The sequence below is a fragment of the Falco punctatus genome (assembly GCF_963210335.1).
Source record: "Falco punctatus genome assembly, chromosome: 1".
NCBI classification, from domain to species: Eukaryota; Metazoa; Chordata; class Aves; order Falconiformes; family Falconidae; genus Falco; species Falco punctatus.
This window is the reverse complement of record NC_137580.1, coordinates 110,282,138-110,308,512: the sequence shown is the minus strand read 5'-3', so window position 1 is coordinate 110,308,512 and position 26,375 is coordinate 110,282,138. Positions and strand designations below refer to the sequence as shown.

Below are 26,375 nucleotides of genomic sequence, written 5' to 3'. Positions count from 1 at the left end.
CTTTTTAGTTTCTGTTGAAATTAAAAGCAATGTATTGCTAAGATATGGTCTGAACAAAAGGCTTTCTGTGAGTATAAGTGCTTTTGTACAGAGGTCACATTTATCCCACATACTGAAATCAGGGATTGATGTGGTTCACTGTGTATTTCATTAACAGCTCAAATACTACACATATCAAATGGGTTTGTACTGAAAAGTTTTTTAAAGGAAGAAGGAGGAGTGGTAACTTAAATTCCCACAAAATAATGAATTTGTATTATTTGAACTACAGTTAAGACTTCTAATTAAAGTTTTATTTCACATAATAGGAATTCTTTAAGATGGCTGTGGAATGTAAAGAAAATGAGAATAATAATCACTGAAGACAAAAAAAGTATCTAGAGAACATAGTAAAAATGTCATTAACAGGGAAATTTGTATATATCTGATCTTCTTTGAAGTTTTATTTGTCTTCTGGATTTATTCTAGCTGAAGCTACTCAGTGAAGTTTCTGAAAAAATTGAGTCAAACCAGGATTCACACAAAAGAATCCCGGGCACCTGTTAGCTTTCCCCCTATTAAATACATGCTAAATCGAAGTTGTCGGGCTCTGCTTACCTGCAGTAATGTAATGGGTTGACATTAGCTGAAGTCTGTGGTTTGATGTGCTATCACTTCCGTCAGTAAGTTTAATTGCCAGCAAATGGCTAAATAGGGGCTTAGGGTGAATGTTACATCTGTCTGCCACGTTAGTGGTAAGAGGAATTCTGGCGCCGTTTCAGGGTCACTATTTGTATCTGTCTATCAGAGGTAGAATACAGCAGTTTCTCTCAGTTTCTGTATAGCATTTCTGCCAATTGTTTGGCTCCATTAAGTGTGCAGGGGAAATAAAAGCCTGAATGACCAAGTCACAAGGGGGTATGGATAGACCCTTTCTTTGTCCACACTCAGAACATTGCATTAGGTCTCATTATCCATTTATAATAAGCGACCTTTGCCCCCTGGGTCATTGAAAAATACTCAGTGTGTTTTTTAGCACAGAGTACCTCTGTCAGCAGACGGACAGAACAATGAAACGTCTGGCGGTCTGGTTGGAGGGCTATACTGTGCAGGTTTTCATAAATATTCAGTTTGATGCCAAAACACAGGACCAAAATCTTCCTTAGTCTCTGAAAAGTATCAAGCAGGCCAGTGAGTTCTTGCGATAAAAAGAAAATATTCTAAAAATACTGCATTTAGTTACTTACATGCAGTTCAGCTTTTAATATTTTTAAAGAATCTTAAAGATCTTTGATATTCACAGCTCGTAAGGAATTAACAAGGAGCCATTGTATGAAGAAATATTTTGTACAACAAGTGTCCAAGACCTTTATCCCAAGGGTATTTGTGAGTGGCTTAGCACAGCTGTTTCATTGCTTTGAGGTCAGCTGTGACATCTGCTGCAGAAACCTGGCTCGGAGTAGGCAGTTCCTACCTACCTGAGCACTTTATCACGGCTGTGGCTGGTGCAGGGAGGTGAGAAAGTGGGTAGCAAGAGATTTGGACCTTTCTGTAAGTTCATGGCTTGAAAGCGAACTTACATGTTAAATTCCACAGCCGGCTGGCCTGCAGGAAGTGTCTATGTCCTGCTCCTAACTGTTGTGGGCTTTTTGCAGTTGGTCAGAGTGAAAAAAAAAACATTCCTAAGAATCTCCTCGCCTTCTGACAGAGCAGCTTTCAGACCTGCTTTTGTTCTCCTAAGAGATCACCCTGCAAAGCCCTGTATTTGCAGTCCTCAGGACTTCAGTGCTGGGTGTTAGGTGCTAGATGTTTCTCTCCTACCCTTCTCAGACTTAATACGTAAATAATTTAATACATTTTACCTTACTTCTGCGTGTAGTATTCCCTCTTCATTTGCTCGTGTTCTGAGCAACCCCTAAATCTAATCACAACAGAGGAAGGGAATGTAAGTCACGTTTTATTCTACCTAGATGCTTTTCCTATACCATAAATAGCATCACCTGGTATGGTTAGACTGCCATAGCAGACCTGGCAGTGGGAAGAGAGCTGTGTGGGACACTGTGTGCAGCCACAGGAGGGTTTCTGGTGTCCACGGGAACTTGCAGTGTAAAGGACTTGACTTTCTTCAGAGAATTGCCAAGTTTCATCATCGCTTATTCTTTACATACTGCTTGTTTCCTGCTGTTTAGTACTTAGGAATTAAGATGCTTCTGGTGGTATAAACTCTTGAGGCATGCTGTTAAGATGCACTTTTTGTGTCCATGAAATTCTACTCTGTGTGTTCAGATTTTTTTTTCTAATTAATACTTTTTTTCTCTATTACCATGACCCAAAGTCTTGCGTGCTTGATTGACTTAACCTGTGTTTCTTTTCTCTGACTCCTGTGTCTTCCATTTTTGCATGTTTTAATTCATACAAATGTGTGCCCGGTACATAATGACATTGCAACGAAAATAGATAACTTTGCATAACAGCAGAAAGTCTTACCTCCTCATTTCATACTTCTTACTTCCTTTCTTCCTTACTCCTCCTCTTTGAATTCAGTTTTTCATTGCACTGGAGGAATGGACTGTAGTTGGAATATCTGAAACACGGACAATTAACACATTCATGAAAAAAAACTGAAATCAGACCCAAAACTGCTTAAGAAAAGGTATTGAATAAAATGAGATATGGTTTCTCTCCTCTGGCTCTGGAAAGGGCACCTTCACATTCAAGCAAGAGTTTTGCCTCATCAGGACCAGTTTTATGGAGACGACCTGCAGTTGTCAGAAGCAGGCCAATGACAAGAATTAATATATTAACTGGTATGCAGTACTGTTTGACAAATTGCTTACTAAATACATCAAAATTGATTGGACGTTCTGTGTTTAAATTGACAAATGACTGCATTAGGGAAAGGAGGGAAATCCATTAATTACAGCTGCCCTCAACCATAGGAAATGTAATCGTATAAATATAGATTTTGTTAAAACAAAAGTCTCTACTTTACTGTAGTGTTGCTGGTAAGTGTACTTGCACCTCTCTGCTATTAAACCTCCAATAGGAGGTTTTGAAGACAGATCTTTGCAATTGGCTTTTAAATAATCAAAGACCATTTCTGTTGTGTTAAAAGGAATGATGCAGTGTTTCTTTATCCCACTCTGACCGCTTCTGGAAATTGTTTCTCTCTCAAAAAAATGGACATGTAGCCAAGGCTTCTGCTGTCTCATTAATTGTTTATTCTAAATGCGATGTAATTCATATTCCACGATGGTAGGATTCAAACCAGTACTCTGTATTCTCATTCTTTGTTCCTGTACTGGTCTCCAAGTAATACTTGCAGGGCCGTTACTTATTTCTGAGTAAGAATTTGCACTTGAGTTAGGCCTGAAGATATAATCAGTTTTATAGACTTCATTAAGGGATTCTTGAAAAGATTAAGGTCTGTATTTATAGCTGCCTTTGACTTTTGGCTGTTACAACAGATTTTCATTTCTGGACCAACTGTTGTACATATCTTGAATTTTACTGAAAATAGCTTTCATTAGAATCAAACTTAGTAACTATTCATTGTCTTCAAAGGGAGGGGGTTAGCTTTTCCTCACTGTTTGTTTGGGCTAAATGATAACACAATTTATACGGATAATCTCTGTAACTCTGACATCATGTTTGCACTTCCTGTTCCCTCTAATGAAAGCTATGCACCCTGAGCAAGACTTTTGTCTCTAAGCAACGTTGTGGTTCTTTATAGCCTATTTTATATTCCCTTCATACATTCCAGTGATGGAAATAAAAATTCCGTACATAGAGCTAGCTAATACTGTGCCATGGAAAGCAGGGTTGAGAGTAAGAGTGGAGAGTATATTAAATAACTGAGCTATGAAGACAGATACTATGAAAAACAAGCTATGATGCATGTAATGGTAGCCAAAGTGCTGCCGTGTGAGTTATGTCGAGCAGGCACAGTAAGGAATCTGGTCATTCTGGTCTGCAAGCCTTTTTCCCTGCGCAGCAGAGCATGATGGTGGTCTGGTAATAGGTTGATGAACTGGGGCTGATAATTACATTTAGTGTTCTACCACTTCTCAGCCTTCTACCTCTGTTTTTCTTCTTGCACTCTTTTGTGTGTGTGTATTTAATAGCGTATTCTTTCTCACTAATATGAAAACATAGATGTTACGGTACGTGCCCCACCATACACATAACTCAGAGTGTGTGTATGTAGCGTGTTCTATGAGGCCGGAGTGCTCTGTGTATGTTCAATGTCTATCACAACGGAGCTCGATTTCAGATAATAAAACTGATCAAAACCAGAGCCTGTTCTATAACAACAATTACGGTATCATGTAGTTACGAGGTGTTCAAAGCCTTTTTGCTCTGTTTCTGTGACATCTCTGCACGGCTGTGGTCGGAGGTGAGTTGGGAGCAGATTCACTGGTTAGTGCCCTCAGCTGCCCGTTGCAGTGTCTCTGCTGGGCTTTACTGGTGCTGCAGCAGCGCTGCTAGCACTTCAAAGCAACATTGGCCAGTTTCACATAATCCACCCATGGAAGGCTGTCTAAACAAAGCTCTCTGACCTTACCCTGGAGTGGGTGAAGCCCAGTTGAGTTTATATGAGCTGCTGTTCTGGGAAGCCTGGGAGAAGAGCTGGAACAAGCGGTGGTGTGTGGGTTAACATTTTAAACTGCCATGGTTTTTATGTACCGATTGTATGAATGTTACCAGACTACTGGCGTTTCAGATGTACCCATGCCCCACAGATGAGGGCCTTTCTGCAAACTTGTGTCGATTGAGTGTTACGGGCTTAAAACTGCAGGAAAATACGTGCCATCCATGACCAGTCGGGGTGGTGGAGGTGGCACGGCAGAGCTGCGGGCCACCTGCAGGAAGGCACATGGGGGAGGCTGCTTCGTCAGTCTGGGCGGACGGGAAACCAGCCTTGTGGTAGACTGAGCCAGCCCCGATGACAGGACGTGTTGCATTTTGATGATGCTGCCAGGTTCCCCCCTGATTCTCAGCAGGGGTATTACAGCTAACTCTTTGTGAGCTGTTAGCGGGATCCGCTTAAAGATGGGAAACTGTCTGATGTTGTTAGTTTGGTACTGTGTGTGCAACCGGCACACAGCTGAGATTTCATGTAGTTACTTGGGTACGTATGTTTAGCTTCATTATCCAGATGGGAAAATTTTTTTATATTTTCTACATACTCAGTTTGCCATTATTATTCTTTCTACTTGAAATTGCCTCTACCTAGTGGATCATTTTCATGAAATTCTGCTTTGCTATTGCCATATAATAAAAGAATACAACATACCTTTTAAAAAGAGCTTCCTGGGTCTCTGCATCAGCAGTTTCAAAGGAGTTGTGCAAATGTCCTGTAAAAATCCAGATCCTTAGGGAAAAGATTATAGTTCCTTGAAATTCTGAGGACATTTCTATACAGAAAAATGAGTTTCAGAATTTCAGAAAATTAGTTCCTAAGTGTTTATCATGACTCAAGTATTCTCTCCAAATAATACATGAAAATGTGAGTGTGTGTACTTATATATATATATATATATATATATAAAAATACACGAACTTATAACTGTAAGTGATACAGGTAAAACAGGTTGTAGAACAGTTTTGGCAATTTAAAAAATATTTCATATTTGGAATTTTTTACTGTGTTTAAAACTGTTTCAGATCTTATATATAATTCATATATATAACTCATAAATGTGTATATATATTTATGTATATATTTTATGACTACAGTTAAAAAATGTCCAAGCATGCATTTCTCTTACAGAATGGATTCCAAGCATGCATTTCTCTTACAGAATTGTTACATGTATTTGGGATTTTCTAGCAGTAGTCGCAAACAGTGAAAATGGAATTTTCAGGTTTGCTTCTTACACTTGAAGGCATAACAGATTGCAAGATAATCTGGATAACCTTCCCATTCCAGAAAAGATGTTTCTAATGAAATTGTAGTTCATGGTACATTTTTAAGGGAAAACTATGTTTCCCTAAAACTGTAACCTGCACTTCCTGCTCCCTACAGGAAACAAGATTGAGTGATAAAGGGAAGCAGATTTAATTTCTGACTGAGAATGTGTCTGATTGGGGTAAATCAGGCAGATGCCATTTCATGAAAGAGCTGCATCACTGCATGTGAGTGTGGAGCAAATCAAGACACATTCTTCAGCTGTAATTGGTGTTTGTGAAATAATATAGGTGAGGTGGATAAAAATGAACTCTGTAAGGTCTGTTGGATGCTGGCAATGTATGTTAAGTTTTTGATGCATATATACACCTGGGCATGTGCGTGGCTTCATCAGGTTACTGAGTACTTGCCCATCTTAATCCGTATTTTATAAACTAAATGCTGGAAACAGCACTGCATATAGGAATTAAAATACTTTCAGATGTGTACAAACAACAATAATGAACAAGGGCACATGCTGAAATAGTTCTTTACTATTCTTACATGGTCATCTGGAACTTCTTAGAGAGGGGTCCATCAACACGAAGGGGTCAGTTTTCAAAGCAGTGTACAGGGATTTAGCCGCGCGACTCCTATTGACGTTAATGGGAGTCAAACGGGTAAATCCCCACGCACCGCTTTGAAAATTTACTACTAAGCCTCTTGACTTCTCACTACATACTTTGATTGTAACAGTAATCCATGGTTAACATAATTTTCCCGACAATAATGTCAAACATACTTTTGAAGTCAGTGAATTATAGAAATAGTTACCTCTTCCATAATTCTTTAAAGATGGCCCTCAGATGGATTTCGCCATAGATTCATGGAGTTGAAATTATTCTTAAACTTGAGAAAAAGTACGTATGTTACCCTCTGGTACAGAACCCATAGTCTGCTCACAGTCTGAGCATTTGAAATGTTGAACAACCTTAAGATGCTCCGTACTGTAATACTATGGTCTAGCTCTGCCCAGATTTAGAGTTCATTATACTTGACTGGTTTCCTATGGGAACTTTGAGAATGGAAGCTGGAGTTAAGCACAGTGAATGTATACCAGTCCTGCACTGCAACCAGGAGTAATGGTGAAGCCTGAACACCTAATCAGCACCTTTTAGGGGAAAAAATAATATGCCAGGCTGTGGACTATCAGATCAATGTGAAGTAAGGAGCAAGTAAAGCAGTCATCAAACCTGGGAAAATCTTTGTGAGAATTCATATCCTGATTACAGACCTAGCTATTCCTTTATGATTAAAGTGCTGATACAGAGAATGGATGGTCTATAATGCACCTAATAAACTGTGGGCAATACATAAATAACAAATGAATAAATCCATAAGTCAAATGGTGGTGTGAAATAACTGTTAGGCTGGCTAAACTCCTGGTTTACAGGGGGTTTTTAGCTTAATTTTATGATGTTTATGCATAAAAAAATCCCGGAAAGTCCTAACAGGAAAAAAGAGTGGGGAAAAGTTTGGGGTAAAAGGAGATATTTTAATTTGGATGGCATGCTCCTGCAGAAGTTTACAAGCTGAAAAATGCATTAAAACCAGAACTTTGTTCAGTAACATATAGCCACAAGTAAAAATACATAGAGCATATCACCAAACTACAAACAGTTTATTTTAAACATGAGTGTAAGCATTCTGTCTAAAATGAAAATCTGGACCTTGCTTTATTTCCAAACTTGAGCAGAGTTAAAGCCAGCAGGCATAGAGCTGTGGCTGTAAGAGAAGATTTAGGAACGTGCTGCAAAACTCACTAAGCAGTTGTTGGACTTGAACTACATGGCAAACCTGACCGAGGGATACTGAACCCAACCTCTGACAGAAGTGAGATCACATCTATAAGATGGAAAAAAGGTGAACCTGTTGAATTTGAAGCGGCTGCGTGTAGACCTAAACCAGAACTGTCACATTCTACTTGTCATGGGTAACATGATGTAACTAATGCGCCAGTAGTTCCAGAAGTAGCATAAAGTAAATCATTCAAATTGTGGAGCTTAATTTTAAGAGAAGTACTCCTGAAGCTTGTTGACAAGCATGTGATTACCTCAGCTGTCCAAACTGCCTATGATTATTTTAGGTATAACTTAGGAAGCACAGAAAAAAGCATCAAAATCAGATGTTAGTGTGTGATCTGTATGAAACCGGGGGATATGTAATTTTTATTCTGCGTACCTGTTTGCTGTGGACATCACTAGAGACTGCACGTGGACACAGAATAGACTTCCGACTTAATGAATTAGTTAAGAATACACCATTTCTGGTTTTGCTAGGTTTTAGAATCTTATTTCAAATTCTAAATTTTGTGTATTCAGTTGAAATAGAGGAAAGCTCCCTGGGTGTCTGCAGGCATGTGTACAGCGGGCAGCACAGAACAAATAGTCTTTATAGGTCTCCAGTGCCTTTGTTTGCTCTTAATTTGGACAAACATACATCCCTCAGAGAAGAGCACATTGGGAGTTTCATATATAACTCTTAATTAAATTGAATTGTGTAAAGCTTATTTGTATAAATGAGAAAATTAAAACCTTTTGGTTCAAGAAGTACACAAAACTAGGTAAAACTAATGATTTATTGTTCACAAATTAAAACCATAAGGGCACACATTACAATTGAGCTGTAGTGGTTCTTTGTTCCAACACTTCTATGCTGCTGAAAGATGACAATTTATAATCTCTGAATGAATAAAGATTTGTCTTAGGTCTAGGTATTTATTGTATAATTAGCCCATCTATGAACAAAACCACTGTTTGTTAATTCCAATACTTGTCAAGCATGTGTATTTGTCTAGGTCTTGCTCACGTGTCAGGAATGCCTATGCAAATTATTTGAGGTTGGTATAAATTGTTTTTTTTTCTTTATTTGTCACTAAAATTCATGACAAAGTTTCAAACAGTGGGGTTTTTTCTTCATACTTGGTCATTGAACTGTGTGAATCAGGTCCTGGTGTTCCAGAGGAATATCCAGCTCAGCTGTATTTCTGCCTGTGTTTCAGCTTGTGTTGAAACTATTGTCTCCACAGTCACTTCTGTGCAGTTTTCCTGGCACTAACAGTTATCACACAAGTGACTAAATTTGTGGGGGGAGGGGGAGCGGTATCCCAACCCTTACTTTTAATCTTTATTCAGTGTAGTGGAAAGATTAATCCTGTAACTGCAGAGAAGGCAGTACGTAAACTTCAGAATTTTACCTTAGATTATGGGTAAGCACCTGCACCTTTGATTTTGAAGGTAGAAAGTGAGGTGACAGTTTTCAAGTCATCGAAAGAAGATGAAGAACAACAGTTTTCGTTAAGATTCTGTTTCTCCTTAGTTAAACATGGAGTGATTCAGTGGAGCTAGTCAGGATGGAGGGACAGGAATACATTCCAGACTTAGAGTTGATGCAGATGACTTTTCACTTGAAGGAGGACAGAGATTAAAGTTACTGCTGTTATTTTTGAGCAGCTCAAAGATGATTTTTGCCCCTTGCCAAATATTTATGGCAAAGTTCTGATTTTTGCTGTAGGTAGGTGGTAGCACTCCGGGTTTTAAAAATTGACCTTGAATGCTTGCTTGTGGACTTTTTTTGCATTTATAACTTTAGATTATCTTTAGAAACTCATGTCATCTTATGCTGCGTAAACAGAAGCTGTAAGTTCTAATTATCACCTCAGATTTTTAATAAACACTCATTTCCTTTGTACTTTTTTGCTCCATGTGTAATCGTACAAATTTCTGCATGCTTGTGTATTTCTAGATGAAACAAACTCAGTTGCATTCTGACACTTGATATATGTTTGTTCCAGATGTTGGTGTAAGAATAGCAAAAATTTAAAAATTGGCATAGCTTGGGCACAAAGTATTGAATTTATTGTTTTAGGAAGGTGCAAAACACCTGCAATTGCCAGTAAAATATCTCTGTGCAACAACGGCTTGCTTGCTCCTTGTCTGTGTGCGCGCCATTTGTGACTCTTCCCCAGTGAAAGACAAATTACAGGAGTGCAAGAAAAAAACGAACCACTACTTGCTGCAAAGCTTTTGAAGAATTTGAATTTTATTATTTGCTGTCCCTGCATTGTAGTGAAATTCTTTGATCATTGAAAAAACTCAGTGTTGTAGTGTAAGAATAGCTTGGCTGGTGTGTAAGAGGGTGCCATAAATTCCAGTGTGAATTCAGATTTTCACAGAATTAAGCTGGAAGATGAAAGATTACTTTCGAGCTCAAATTCCTGGAAATGTGCCTCCAGGCCTAAATTAATCTCGTCTTGGAACTTGATACCAATGTAAGAGGTGTGTGACCCAGAAATGAAGAAAGCATCGGGTTTGTATTTTTAGGACGTATTTGTTCCTATAACTTCAAGGGCGTATTTAACTTGAAGAAAATGACCTTATGTATATCTGTAACAAGCAGTACAGTGATGGCAAATCTCCAGCAAGCATCACTTGTCTCAGAAGGTCGTATCTCCCAGAATGCTGCGTGCTCCCACTGCGGGCAGTGGGAGTAGAGCTCGCTTTGCCTGTGGTAAGGCTGGGACCATCGTTATGGGATCCTGCTATCAAAACCAGACTCTCTTTAAATGCCTGCTTTTGTGATAGGTGTGGTACATAAATGCTGTTTTATTAAATAGCAAAATAAATTACTGAGGTTTGACCTCAGCTAAGGCTTTATCACTGTTGCCCTGCTGGTGAACTCTAAGGCAGAGCTTTTTCATGGAATTTAGCATGTCGTCACTTTTTGGTGGAAAGAGTTAACGCTGCACTCTGAAGCTGCACTGAAACGTGCGTTATTGCAAGAGCTGTGCAAAGCTGTGCTTCCTCAGGAAAAGGTGTACAGCGTAGGACCAAAACTGTTCTTAAATTTGAATTTCTTTCTCACTGTAAAGCCGTCTGGAATCTCCAGTGAAACATGAGTATTACACAAGGGAGAAATACGGTGACAAAGCAGGTTGGATGCTGCTCCCTGGTCTAGAGTTTTTGCAGCGAGTCACTGAATAGCAGCTTCCCTAATCTTGACAGCTCTAGTAGTTACCCTTGGGATAGCGGAAGGGGGGGAAAGCAGAACAGTCCATAAAGTTCCCATTGGTTCAAAAGCAAAAACATCTGCTAGAGTCATGAACAGTTTGTTAGCGGAGTTCAATAACAGGAAAGCCTGCAGTTGATCAGCTGTGCCCTCAGAACCAGGCATTACTGCAGTCAGTAGAATTTATTGTAGGGGAGCCAGGAGATATGGAGAAGATTAGGGCAACAGCAAAACGTGTCAAAATAATGTTTTTGTTTCATCGGTTTCAAATATAAACTTTACCGGTAAGGAAGAAGTGTGGTCATTATGGTTTCACATTCAGATATTATTTACTGTGAATCGTCAGCTGTTTGTAATCCAGGAAGGTATGTGTATTTTCTTAATACGAGTTTGATATGGGCTAGACAGACACATCCGTAAGTCATTGCATTAGGGCTGTCACGGTTGTAATAGAGCAGATGAATGTAGTTTCTCTATTATCTTGAAAACTGAAGAACACACACTGCTGGAATAATGTCTGTGGTTGCCGGGGTGTGTATGGACACATACATATGTGCAGGCAGAAACTGTATTGATTTCAATGAATATGGCAGATGCGTGGGATCTCACGGGAAAAACTTGACAGGCTGTAAGAATATGTCCCAATGTATATAGTACTTGGAATAATTCTTTAATAAGTTAAGCCCTGAACTGGATTTGGTATATTGCAGGTTTCAGAATAAAGACACTGCGATACAGAGGTGTTAGAAATAGCTCCATAGCTGAGGTTGGGTTCAGATAGCCACTTATACAAACAGGATGAAAATCCCTGTATTTCATATAGTGTATGGATTTATGAAAACCCTGTGCTGTTTATATTATAGAGGCGCCGTTCTGTATTTATGGTTACAATTGTGTCTGCTTTGCCATTATAAACTCCTATTATAAGGGGTTTACAACATGACTGTAAAAATTTGTAGTGGATGGAAACTTGACACATAAAGGTCAACCCTGTAGTAAGATAGTTTTCAAAAATCAATTTTTAAAACCTTGGGTCATTTTTAGATTATGTAAATATAAAAATATTGGTTCTAATTTTAGGATTGTCCGGTATCTTAATGCTACAGCATAAAACTCTCCTGTTTTACCAAAGTAAAAATACCGTTGCTGCATTTACTTCTTTTAATTTGCTTTTGTGGTGTCTGCTTTTCCCTCAGTGTGGGCATGGTTTCTTGGTATTGACTCCAGGCCTCTAACAGGCTCCTTACAGTAAGCAGGTACAAGAAAATGAGCAATTTCACCCATTTTATTGTCTGGGGTGCTTGCTTGCATTTTGCTTTTTGTAAAGTTTTTCAGGGTTCTTGGGTGTGAAGTTTTAGTTAGAGCAACATAATGCTACTGCCATAGAAAGGGAAGTAGCTAGACTGTAAGCTTTGCTAGTGTATTCAAATGACTCAAGAACCCAGCATCGTGAAATATTAATCTTCACAATAATGAGTCTACGATTCTCTCTGTTCTTCACGGTAGCAATTGAACACTGAAGTGTGATTTTTCCCAAAGCTGTATGTAGATGTGGTAGCAGTTTTAAATGTGGGTTTGGATTTACTGCAGTCCACAGAGATGAAAAACTTGCATTTTTCTGTTGTAGTGAGTCTGTATGAAGATGAATGAGAGCAGTGAATATAGAAACAAAACAAACTTAATTCTGTTCCATGAATTGAGGTTATTTAAGCAGTAGAGACTTGGGTATTTAAGTAGTTACAGTGATGTAAGATTTTCATGATGCTTCAAGGAGAAGGTTGTGGATGAGCACTGTGGACAGATCCGATGTTGAGTCAAACCAAGCATTTACCCAGTCTCGGATCTCTGGTACTGACTGGAAGCAGATGCTCTAGCATCTGGGAGTTTGGAGGTTATGAGCTTCTTGGAGGTTGTGTCTGGACTGTCGTGTTTAATAGCCACTGATGAATTTGTCCCTCAGCTTGAACTAATATATCTTTCTGGTTATCCGTGTCACCTGCAGCTGAAAAAAGTGTTTCAAAGCTGTCCAGAATTATTATATAGTATTACTGTAATACAAGACAACACTTGAATACAGAATTTCTGGTATTCTACAGTTCAGTGAAATAATCTCAGTATTTAGTCTTTGTAGCTAATAAAACATCAACCTCTGCTTTGATACAGATTCTTAATGAAGAGATATATTGTTACTGCTATAATGAAAAGGTGATAAGATGATAACGAAGCTCTTCCAATTAAATTACATAAAGTCACATCCTAAAAATCAAGTTGTTCATGAAGCCAGCTTTAAATAAACTATGTTAACATCAAAATTTGGTTTGTGAGGTCTTGAAACTAGTCTGGGTTCGAAGTCAGGACATGTCCTGGTGTCCCACGATGGCTTTTGTCAGTGCGCTTTAGCACAGTTCAAATTCTGAAAAGTTTGTAGAAAAGGCTTGCATCGCTGACAGTGGCATTTCTCAGTGTTAAATTTCTTGGGACAGATGGTTGTTGGCTGTATGGGGCTGTCCTGTACATTCATTAAGTACTTAAGGTTAAAAGAAGAGGAGCCAATTGGGTTATCGTAGTGGCTGTATGTATACATTCAAGTCAAAGAACAGAAACCTTTTTATCACTTTTGATGTCAATATTTGAACTTTTCCTGTGGTCCGACATGTCACAGATTTAGGAAAACAAAATGTATATGTTGCTGTACTGATCACTTAGTGAAAAAGCTTTTTTTCAAAAAAGCATGTAACAGTAAGTCCGAGTTTTCAATTTTCTGTTTTTTTTCAGTGGTCCCACCAGGGAGTCCTGGACCGATCACTCGACATGAGTCATACGACAGCTTAGCATCTGACCACAGCGGGCAAGAGGATGAAGAGTGGCTTTCGCAGGTATGCTTTCTGGGGGTGTCCATTCAGGAGCGAACGAGTAATAGTATCTGCTGGAAGGTAAATTGACAACTTTCCTCAAAATGGAAAGTAAGCTTCCAGTAGGCCATAGGTATTGCTGTGTGTAAAACTGACTTCACATCTCACTTGGTATGAATTTGATGGCTTATACTTTTCATACAAACTATACAAGCTCTGTTAAAAACCATATAAAGCCCCCATCATTACTGGCACAAGCAATTCCTGGGAAGTTCAGGATGAAGCAGGAAGTTTCAGTTGGCAGCAGAAAGTTACCTCTCTGCCTTTTTTCTCCTGACATGGTCCTTTCCAGACATGGGATAAAGGAAGTTGGCTTGGCAAAATGATGATGCGTTTTCAGTTGTGACCTGTGATAGACTTATAACATAAAAATGATAGATTAACTGGTTTACTTCCTGGTTTTTTTCTGGTTATCAGCTGCTGCATTTCCTACCGATAATTCCTTTGAGTTATGGCTAGATACAAGTACTGTAGTGCTTTAAAATGTCCGTGCTTGGTGGAATATTTTTTGGTGGAATATTGTTATATGAGGTTAAATCTGTAGTTTTATCCATTTGTGATAGGTTTCAGTCAGTGAAGCTTCTCTTTGAGGAGCAGTAGATGCTTGACTATTTGGCACAAAACATAACTTCAGTTTAAGAATGTAGGTCATGAATAATACACTGAAAATTAGTTCCTGTTAGAAATAAAAGGTTGGAGTTAAATAAATATATAAAAATTACAAATGCTGTGGATTTACCAAAGCAATTATGGGGTACCTGATACATGGAATTTATCCTGACAAATTAAGTGGGTTTCCTTTGGTTTAAGAACAGTGGTGGTGGTATGTAATTGTGGAATGGTGTGGGTTGCAAGGGACCTTAAAGGTCATCTAGTTCCAACTGCCCTGTTGGATTAAATGTGTTGCTGGGATGTGTGGCATAAATATTAAATACTCATGGATGTGATTTGCTTTGCCCACAGCTGAATACATCATACACAGCATTTACCTAAAATCAAGAGTTTCTACTTCTAAGGTTTCCACCTGTACCGGTCCAGGAGCAGCATTCACTGGGGAATCCATTCATATGAACCCACTTACCTGGTCTAAGTTTTCAGATGTGGCTGCACACTGATAGATCTTATTTGCTTATGCTGCCTCTAATCTGTCAGAGCATAAAGATGGTGAAACTACTCAATCAGTGTAGCTAACAGGACTTTTACCACTGAGCTCACTGGGGCCAAGATTTCACCTGTGGTTTTCCACCTATCCTCTCCAGTACCATTTGGATAGTTTAGCTTATTTTACCGCTGTGGTGACCTTCTGGTACAGTGGGCAACCTCAGGAAAAAGAGGGTAAGGTAAACCCTTGTTATGGGGGTTGCTTTATTAGTAATTCTTGGAAGATATAAGATGTCAAAGGAACTTAAGACCGCTTGAACTTCATCACATCTATCCTTCTAGAGGAGTAAATATATTTATAAGAGAAAAAAAAAAAAAGAATCCCAAATGATGTCACAGAACAGAGATAATTCAAAGAACGCTTCCAGAATGTTTAATTTTTGCTAAGTGAAAAGAGCAACGATAGCTCTTTTGAGCATGAAGATGCTCGCATTCTCTAAGCAAGCCACTTTAGATTAAGCCTAAAGTGCAAGTATGTTTTTCAAAATTAAAATGTTGTTATCAACAGTAACAGCATGCAGTGAAAAAACACTGCCCTTCACTTCAACTTTTCAATTAGAACAGTGGGTAATGTGTGCTGTCAGTGTGAAGTAGATACAATATGTTTGTCCTGCACACAACAGGAGAGTGAATAGGAACATCTGGCCGTAGCCTCAGTAAAATTGCAAAGGCATCTGTTTACCTCTCGGCTCTGTGACACTGATGGTTTCAAGCTTAAAATATACAGATTACTTTATCTGTGGCCTAATTTACACTGCTACATAAAAGCTACTTGCCTCAGAAACGTCTGCAGTCAATCTGAGTTACGCTAAGATAAATGCAAAGATGGAAATAGTGCTAAATAGGCTGTGCGCTTGCTGTCTTATGTTAGCAGAGAGCTTAGAACATTACCCAGTGTTTAAAATTGCTTCTTAAAGGGTTAAGAATTGCTACTAGTACACACCTATGTCATATATATTCAAAAATATATTTTTGTGAATTTCCTCACGAAATTACAGTTTTGCTGTGGAGCTGATCATTGTTTTAGCAGAAATTGGTAGTAATTTAATAGTCTATTTTTGTCACCGTAGAAGTGTGAGTTTACCAGAGCTTAATATTTTCATTTCGTATTTACCTTTTCTGATCTTTAAAGGCTCCTTTTGATTTTTAAAATTGTGTTACAGAAGACTTACACTTTATTTACCTTTTATTTACAAGGCCAAATTTTCCTGGTCATGTGAGTTTCCAGCAATTTTAGCATCTTAAATTTTCATGGCAGATGGCTTATTTAAGAGTTTGCCAGAATTGCTACTCATCAGTATGGTGTGAAAAGAAATTTTAAGAATATTTTGGATGCTTCAATTACTGAAATAACTTATTTTTCAAAAGTTCAGATCTAGACTGTTACTGGAAGTAAATACCTTGAGGAAAATCAGAATATTTGAGATTACAGGTGGTGGGTCTAACAAATAGTGTTCTCTGTGCCTTTTAGAGGTAGGCAGGGAACTGTGAAGCTTCTGTGTCTCTGTGTATATCCATACATAAATATAAATACAGTAAATATCTCATATATACCTATTAAGTTATATGTATGTGGTTGTTTATTGCAAGTAAACACCCATACCTCTGTTTGAGTTGTTGGAATTTTGGTTAAATCAATATGTGTGTGTGTGTGTGTGTCTGCCATTCTAAACTCCACATGTTGCACGTGTGTGTTTATATTCCATCTGCATAGTAAGGAGCGTGACCTGGGCTGCGCAGTGTCTCACATCGCACTTCACCTTGCGCTCTGTTACAAACCTCCTTGCTTTCCAGCAAGATGGTCTCTGCCAGCGGTATGCTCGGATATGCCAACAGTCATTATGAGCTTTGATTTGAAGTACAGTTCACACTGTATACATGTGAAGCAGCCCTGTTTAATGTGTGAACTTTACAAAGCTGTAACAGCTTGGTTTTTAAACGCACATCCCTTGACCTGGTCAGGATGGAGGTTATCTGGGGAGGCAGGCTTTCAGGTCCTCTGTCTGCTCTGTGCAGACGCAGACCCAAGGGTGTTCCCCCGTTTGTTACACCACAAGGGTAGCTTTTAGCGTGTGACTCGTAGTGCGTTTCATGATGGCGAGGGAAGGAATGAACAGGCTGATGTGAAGTGAGAGCCGGGATGCAGGGTCAGTCTTCAGAACAGCTGAAGAACTGGGGTGCAGTGTCCTCAGGCTGGTGGTTCACAGGCTTTCAAGGCTCTGCAAGAAGCTCTTGGCTTTGGCTGGAGCATCCTTTCTCTAGCAAGGACTTCTGAATTTTCCCTTGTTCAGCATTCCTCCCAACTGGTGGAACAAAACACGTTTTTTTTCCTTGAGAACAGCAGGATTCTGGGGGTTCAGTGTAGAGAAGGAACCATTCATTATATTAAGTTGCACTTTTCCGTTGAGCATTTCCCCACATTCCCTTCCCACAGGTCGAAATAGTGACTCACACCGGGCCTCATCGACGCCTGTGGATGGGCCCACAGTTCCAGTTCAAAACGATCCATCCCTCAGGCCAAACTACCGTCATCTCATCCAGTTCCTCAGTGCTGCAGTCGCACGGTCCAAGTGACACCCCACAGCCTCTTCTGGACTTTGATACAGATGATCTTGATCTCAACAGTCTCAGGTAAAAATAAGATCAATTTCCAAGCTGTTTCACATTTGTTGTGTGAATAACTCGCCTCATGCCTAAATGAGGCCATCTGTGTACAACGTGTAATAGCTTTCATCAAGCTTGTCCAGATGAAAGTCTTAGAAGAGCGTGTGACTCAACAGCAGTAACAGTTCATCCAAGCCAGGCAGCTCAGATTCCTTTCTGCTGCCCCTTCTTGTGTAAATGACAGTAAAAGACAGTACAAAGTCTGGTGGCCTTGCTCAGCCTCAGCTTGGCTTTCGCAGTTTCTGCATTGCTTAATGAATTCATTTTCTCAGACATGAGTGGGAGCTTTATGCCATAGATTTAGACGCTGACTGTGAAGTGGTCAGTGTGTTGGAACAGTAAGTGAACTTCTGGAATGTTTTTCCCCTCCCTATTTTGTTTTGGTTTTTTCCATTCCTTTGCTTCCTTCCTTGTAATTCTTTTTTCATGTATTTAATTCATCTGGGTTTGGGCATTGGCTGATTTGGAATAGTTGGCAGGGGATGGGCCTGGGGAAGGGAAAGGAGGAGAGCGAAGGTAAATGTGGGTTTATATTTACTGATAGCTAGTGATTTTGTAGAAGCGCTTTATGCACCATGTGTTTCTGTGTCCTGTCCAGTAACCCCTCAAGAAGTTTCCATGCTTCTGACTCTGCATGTGATTTGAAGTCCAAAGTTCTGTGGTATGGACTTGGATTGCTTGGGACTTCTGTCTGAAATTCTTATGAGTAAAACAAGAGAGGTGGATAAAATGACTAATCCCATTAAAACTGGGCAGATTGTCCTTGGACTGAAAAGACATGGGTTTGAAATGTGTGATTTCTCCTTGCATGTAATTGCTCCCACTTATATCCACCATAAGTAAGGATGTAGCTCTCAAATACATTAATTTTTTTAAACTGTATATATGTATACATATGCAGAAAGAAAGCAGAATTTTTTTAAAAAATAATACAGATATATATTACAAAAGGAATAGACAATTACAAATGTGTCTTTTCTCCTAAACTGACGAAGAAAATGCTGCTGTTCTGGAGGGCGATAGAAGCTTTGTAACCAGTAAGGGTAGGGCAAGCTTTCGCCTTCGAGGCTTGCTGAGAGAGACTTTGGGGATCTTTACTCTGTGTAGACTCTCAATCTGTCTCTGGGTGGATTATCCAGGTTTTGGCTCCACAAAGCAAAGGAATATAAAAGTTTTTCAAAGGTTGCCTGGTTTAAAAATAAACAGTTGCTTAATTGGTTCAGGTGATTCAGGTTTGTGCTTTAATTAGAGCCCTTCTGAGCAACGGTTTTGACACAGGTGTTAACTATAACTTACTATTTAGGATTCAGCCAGTTCGTTCAGAACCTGTTAGTATGCCGGGGTCACCACGTCCAGTTTCTGATCGCAGAGGAGTTTCAACAGTGATCGATGCTACTTCAGGTAGAAACATGTTGATTTCATGTTTTCTTTGATATTCGTGCCATTCAGCAATCTTGTCCTTTTTTGTTGTAACATGTTTACTAACCATTACTTTATACTTAAAAGGATATTGTGATTTTCAGCTGCACAATAGGGTAAGTGCTATCTTATACAAATACTTACTGAAAGCTACCTTAATGATGTCTTTTTTTTCCTCTTACCACTCAAATCTGAAGTCACAGCATTGTGGTGAGATATGAACACAATATTTACATTAAGTTTAACATGAGCTATAGAATGCTAAGAACTGCCTGAACTAAAAAGTAGAACATTTGCAAATACTAACATTGAAATGCTCTTATTAATGAATGCCTAAAGTGTAGAATATTATGGTTCCATCTCATTTATAAAATAGCTTTCATTGAAATGTAATCATAAGTGTAATTGATTTCTGTGAACAGTCAGGACAACAGGATAGTTTAGCTAATGTTTGTGTAATAGGCACATTTTCACTAGTCCGCTCTGAAAGAGTGTGTAAATTTAATATTACAGTGATTATGTTTATCAACATAGTAATATATGACTATGAGGCTTTTTTTTTTTTCCCTCTTAGTGGTGGGGTGTAGTCTGTATAAAGAAACAAGGACAGCAGAGCTTTATATTCTAGTACAGCTGTATAGTGTCTGAAGGGTTCACACAGCAGGATTTTGTCAAATAAAATCTCTCACAAGTAGAATTATTAAACACACAGCATTAGTCAAACAGTCAAGTCAGAGAGGATTTTAATCTTTAGCGATTCGAAAATCCCTGGAGGCTGCTGATTGGATTGAGGTTAAACTGTAAAAAGAGACTGTAACACATACAGAAACTGGTTTCTGAAGGTTGTTTTAAAGGGAGTTAAAAGCTCCTGTTCCAGGCTCTGTTTGCTATTGATATAAATTCAGAGTCCAAGGTACTGCATTGTTTGCCAAATTGATGTATTTGGGTATTACAGGATATTCCTTAGATATGTTTATAACTGAGCTCAATAATAACTATATTTAGTTTTGATATTGAGGATTTTCATTATAAATTCCATTTCCAAATATTTAAAATTTGTTAAATTAATTCACCTTGAGTTTAGACAAACATTTGATGCTGGTTGTTTAAAAGGAATTTTATTTGGTTTACTACATGACAAAGTAATTTTTAAAATAATTTTTTTATACAGAAGAAAACATAAAGGCATCAGTTCTGATTATTATTTTTTTTTACTAGTTCATATATGCCTATTACCCCGAAAGCTTACAAGCTTGAATTGTAGGAGTGCTTCTGTCTGTGCATCTGACACGTCAGATCCAGAGTGATTAATGGCATAGCTCTTCCTCACTATCAACGTGGCAATGCCAGCTGATAGAGATAGAGAGATCTGGGTTATCAGGATGGGGATGGTTTTTTTTCTCTTGGGTATGAACAGAGCAGTGCCATTACCTATAGCAGGGATATATAACAATTCTGAAGTGTAACCATAATGCGTTCTAAAATGGTGTTACTCCATCTACAATAGAAGCAGCAAAACACATAGGGCTGTACCTGTTCTATGCTAAACAGCCTTTCCTGAAGTGTGGATGGGGCCTTAATGTGAAATGGCTCATGTGAATGTGATGAAGCTCTATTGGTAATGCCTTTAACATGTGTGTCCGTATTAAAATTGCCAAAGTCAATTGCATACATTGTTATGACACTGAAAATATATTTACTGTACAGCAGTGACTCAGTTTTGTTATAACACCTCATAAGTTTTTTACAAACAATACATGGGTTTTGTTAGGGACATGCTGATAGCAGTACTTTATTTAACTTCACTGCCAGAGAGTTTGAAATGAATTGAGTTTTGATTCAGGGACTTTACCATCTATTTGTGGTTTGCATATTGCCCAATCCCTGTCCTTTCCCATGCAGAAATTCTTGGTCCAGATTTAGGGTAGCTATGCCAGATTATGTGTGATGGTATAGGGGTGTGAATTCTGCTGCAGAGTAGAGGAGACACAAGCAAAAAACATACACTGTCTTTTGAAATCTCTTGCTGTTGTGACGAAGCCCAGCAAAGGGAAGAGGAGTACTTTTACTCGCTTTCAGCTCTTCTCACCTTTAAAGATGTGCAGAAAATGGCATTAATCTCACCTTTGAATCTACAGGTTTTATTTTTGATGTATGACACTGCATTTTTTTGTGTTATAGTCCACTACTGCAAGTATTCTCATTTCCTGCTATTACTAAGGCTTGCCCTATATGGCTTACATTCTTTATGGAAAACAAATTTATTGGAAGATACATTTTTAGGTTTTAAGGATTTTTAAGTAGGTCATAAATTTTTACTGCCTAAACTGAACCAGGAAGTGATTCTTCAGTTATGACCCATGCATTCAAGTCTGTTGCACTTTATGAAGATGCTTATCTGGCTGTTTGATTGCCTGTTGCTCAGAGATACCACCAGCGTGGCGCCTCCTCTTATCTAACTCCATCGCTTGTTATTTCTATCAAATGATTTCAAGTACATGTTTATCATCTTCCATTATTCTTCTGCCGTTCTTGATAGCTTCCTTCCTTCTCCCCTGTTGGTGACAACTCTGTTGTTGTGTTCGATGAGAAATTTGTGTAATTATCTTAATCATGATTTTCACATTTCTGCAGAACTATGGTATACAAATTACAATACTCTCTGGCAAGATTATTTGCAAAAACCTTCATTTAAAAAATACAAAATTCTAATACTGTTATGAATAGTGAAAATTTGCAATGGCTTTTTCAAGGTGGATGGCTGTATCTGTAAAGATTACTTGGATAAGTTTAAAAAATGCATATTTTAATGTGGTTATCTTGACTTAAAATTCTCCTAAGATACTCTTCTCTGGGTTCTTTTGTGGGGTGGGTTTTTTTTGTTTGTTTTGGGGTTTTGTGGTTGTTGGGTTTTAAGTCAGATCTTTAGGGAAAGTTTGCACAAATATAGTCACCTAAAGCTACTGGACGTTTGTCCCTCAATGCACATATTCTAGGCATGTGCATCATAGCATCATAGAGAGAATATACCCTCAAGGATTAAATGCACTGTAATTCCAGATGCTATTCCAGATTGGCAGTTAGAAATGTTAAAGGGACTACACTGAGTTTAAATCTTTAGAAAGCAGGAAGCCTTTGATGATAATGCAGCAAAATAACCACTGCTGTACGCATAGAAAATGCACACTGTGTAGCAAGCAAGTGCATGTGTGTCTCTGTGTCCATCGTTCCCGAAGAAGTGCCGAGGCTGTCGGCTGGGTGTTTTGGGTTCAGCAGAGGTGGGGTACATCTTAGTAAGTCAGGTTCCATGTAAGACTTTATTAGACACTAGAGATGAAGGAGAAACCTTGCAAGTGCCCTGTCTGCAGGAGATGCTGCAGCTGAAGGTCACACTCTTTAGACAACCTAAACCATTGGACCCTGAGACAGAAATCTGTAGAGCAACAAAAAATATATTTGTTGCTGAATGACCTGGCAGTGTTTTGGAAGACCACTCTATGGGCACAGCTTGAAAACTTTCCATTACCTGTACACATTGAATGCTCTTCCTTCCTTTGACGTGTTGAGCATTAGATATGAATTTCTGTAGCTGAGGATACCTACAGAACGATGGAGACTAATCTAGAAACTATCACCATAGGCTAGACATGTAATTGAGTATTTCCAGGCACCTTTTTGAATTTTTATACTATAACCTGTGGATGAATGATGCATGTCATATATGTATATACCTGAAAAAAACAGCTATGACCAGATAGAACTCTACTACTAATAATACAGAAATTGAAGGGTATAAGAAGGTTAGGATATCTGTATGGAAAAAACAACTCAGAACTTTCAGAAATAGAAAACCTCTAGAGAAAGGATTTTGCAGCAGTTCCTAATCACAGTAAATTTGATCACAGCTGTATTGAGTCTGTAAGGGCAAGCATTTCCCTTAAACTGTAACAAATGTGTTGTAGGGCTCAGGTACTCAGGTATGCTCAGTCATAGCTGTTAATTCAATCCTGCTTAGTTGTTTTTTTTTTAAAAAAAAAAAGTGTGTCCATCTGTGTGCGTGTTTATGAAAAGCCCTGTTTATTCCCTCATACAAAGAGGTTTTTGACACTTGCCCATCAGTGAAATAAAGATTTTGTTGCATTGCTAGCAGAGTGGGAGAACATAGACAAAGAAGTCTGATCTCTGTTTTGCATCAACCTTTTCCTTTCCTGCTCAGGGGAGATCTCCGTTTGTTGCTTAGGACAAATAGAGAAGTTAGAGTGGGAAGGATTTTAATGAATAAAACTAAGTTGTAGAAGAAAAAGATCCTGAGCCATTTTTTCCTCTTTGATTGTGCATGGGGCAGGGGGGAACCCTTATGTTCTTACCTAAAACGTGGCATGTGCTGTGCCGCTTAGGGATGCGTGCATCATTTTTTAATGAAGATTGTTTATGACTGTTGTATGAAACTGATAATACTGAGCTCAGTTCTGGTTGCTTCAATCAATGCCCACTTAAAATCGGCTTGTAATTTAGTACTTCCCTTTCTTTTGTGTGCAACTGGCTGGTCATGGACAGATAGCTTGTTGCCTGCAGAGGGATTAATGAACAGAAGAATTGTACTCGGGTTTTGTGGGGGAGGTAGTTTGCCTCCCCTCCCTCCCTCCCCTATGCCTGTGAAGGATCTTTTATTGTTCTTCACCACACCTGTGAGATAGGGACCATGGGACAAATTCTTACTGTCCAGCAATGCTCTCTCGTGGAATTTAATAAACACTTCTGCTGTCACACCTTAAACCATCTGAGCTCTTTTCTGTTGTATGCACAATCAAATATTTATTCCCAAATGCTGTACACCAGAAAGTGCTGCCTTGGAGTAGCGGAGATCAGTTATTCAGGTAGTAAAGATGTGTGAATGCAGCTGGCAGATGAAGTCACCAACATTATGAATTCCCAGGCTGTCCTTACTGCCACAGGCAATAACTGACAGGGCTGAGCGGTGGCTGGTCTCCCGTTACGGGCGCTGGTAGGGCCAGGGAGGCCTGGCGTCACGGATACTTGAGCTGCCGTTCTTGTGCTTGAGTGGAGCCGGGCAGCGCTGGAGGGTCCTTGTTGCAGAGAGATGTAATCAATATGGTCTGGAGTCCTTGACCCGAACCTGTAATTACCTGGATGGTATAAAGGTAGTTTGTTGTTGCAGATAGAGATTGCACTCAGATCCTTTGAGTATAATGCTGAGCTTTGAAGCCAAGAGATTTGGCCCTTGGTCTATTCTTTGCAGCAACTGAGAGTTTTTAACAATGGCCCTATAACAAGCGGTTCTTAGAGGGCATCACCTGTTTAGTAACAGCAAAACTGCGTACTCAGCGCTGCATGCTTGGTACTTCTGTGTTCTGTCAGCTTCAATTTCAACGAGTTTAACTTATGTTTTTTTCCTGGAATAACTTGTGAGCCATTTCTGTTAATATCAGACCCATTTAAAACATGTATTAGGTTACTTATCTGGAAAACATTGTATGTGTTTTTCCTAGAATAGTGATATGTGGGATGTATCAGGTATTTTTGTTTTCTCAGTGCAGTAGCATGTGTTTGCATGTGTTCATCCCCTCTCCATCCTATTTGTCCACATTGACAAATGTGTGTGCGCGCCTGAGCTGCATAATACAAAATTCTGCTACTTAGCATTTTTTCAACTTGATTTATTTCATCTAATTTGAGAAAATGTTTTCTGATGATTTTTGAAGAGAGCCTTAAGACAGAACTGACTTCAACAGGCTCCAAGATGCCAGTGCAGTATACATGATTACATTTAGAAACAGCTATGCCCTATAGACTGTGGAAATACGAAGAGAAATTAAAATGACCTGACACTACTGACTGGGCACTTGCTGCTGGATCAGTGCCTGGCTTGGGAAAAGACTCAGCTGCAGGGGTACATGGAGTAGCATTAATGTCTTGAAAGACTGGTGGGTGTTTTCTGTAGGCAGGGGAAGTATACTGGAGAGGACAAGCATGGGAACAGTGACTGAAAGGCAGCAGAATCTTTATATAGTCATTTGTTTTTGCCTCCCTGTGATGGTTGTGGGTGTGTTAGTCATTTAGTTCAGGAGATGGGAACTTGTTCTGTGCAGCATGGTGTAGTGATGTATGGTAGCTGATACTCTGTTAGTGACAGAGGAGACTGTTGTTCGCCATGCCGGTTTGCCTTTGCTTTAGCTGGGGAGGCTCATAGTAATTGAAACAATCACTTCTAAGGTGGTTGCGCTTTGACACATAGATGAGTTACAGCTTAAAAAAATCGTGCAATGTATAAGTTAGTTTCATAGATGCAATTGAAAATCAACATTTTTCTAGATGCAGCTATGTTAGGTTGAATTTGACTTCAAACTTCAAGGTGCTTAATTCCCCAAAGGCTGATTATCTTGTTCATCTTGCCAATGTGATTTTTGATAGTTCACAGGGGACTTTGACAAACAAGAAACCCAGCAATTTCCATGCTGATGCCATAGCTACATGAAAGCCTAACTTTGATCTAACCGACATAACCAAATACAGGTAGTGGGGTTTTTCTTTGTACGTGAAGGCGAGCTGCAGCGAGCCCTCCAGGGGCCGTGTTACTGGCCGCTGGTGCAGTCCACTGCTGCTCGAAGACAGTTGTTCTCATGTCACACAACCTGCTTGACGCATGTACCAGTGGTCCATTAATGCAGGCGGTGGAGTGTCTTAATTGCCGAAGTGTTGCATGCTAACTTTCAGCGGGGGAAGCCACCTTCAGTTCATGTAACGGTTTGTCAGCCAAGAAATAGCAGTGTGCTAGAGCATGGTTTGGTCCAAATATATAAATGCCTTGGATTTTTTCCCCATAAGCAAACAGAAAATTTGCAATAGGTATTTTGCGTATCTGTAGCTAACACAAACTCATTCTGAATGTAGGATTGTCTTATGTACCCCTCGCTTGTCTTTCATTAACAGTTGTTAATGTTCTGTGTAGGTAGCTTTAAAGCTCTGAATAAGTGGAAAGTGCTGATTCTAATCATATCTGACACCACAATCTTCTGTGGAACAACACATGAGCTGAGATTCCCGATGGGCTCCTGTAGGATACAATATTTATTATAGCTTGAGATCTAAGAGCTCCTAGCTACTGTTAAACTTACAAGAGATCCAGAAACCTCAGTGTCTGTACTTGTGTTTTTATAGATTGCACAGAAACAACACACCATTCAGTATCTGCAAAGAAGCATGCTCATTGACATTTCTGCTCATTTTATACAGTGCTTAAAGGAATCGTTTTACAAATCTTG

General features: G+C 39.1%; 1 protein-coding gene across 14 annotated transcripts in view; it reads left to right on the top strand.

Annotated features, from left to right (window-relative positions):
• Positions 1-26,375, top strand: part of BCAS3 (BCAS3 microtubule associated cell migration factor) — a 369,789-nt gene that overhangs the window by 156,217 nt on the left and 187,197 nt on the right. For all 14 annotated transcript variants that reach the window (XM_080382869.1, XM_080382866.1, XM_080382870.1 and 11 more), the window contains 3 exons: positions 13,712-13,812; positions 17,444-17,640; positions 18,977-19,074. In XM_080382869.1, the coding sequence (XP_080238995.1) occupies positions 13,712-13,812; positions 17,444-17,640; positions 18,977-19,074 (396 nt within the window). The remainder of the gene's footprint in view (positions 1-13,711; positions 13,813-17,443; positions 17,641-18,976; positions 19,075-26,375) is intronic.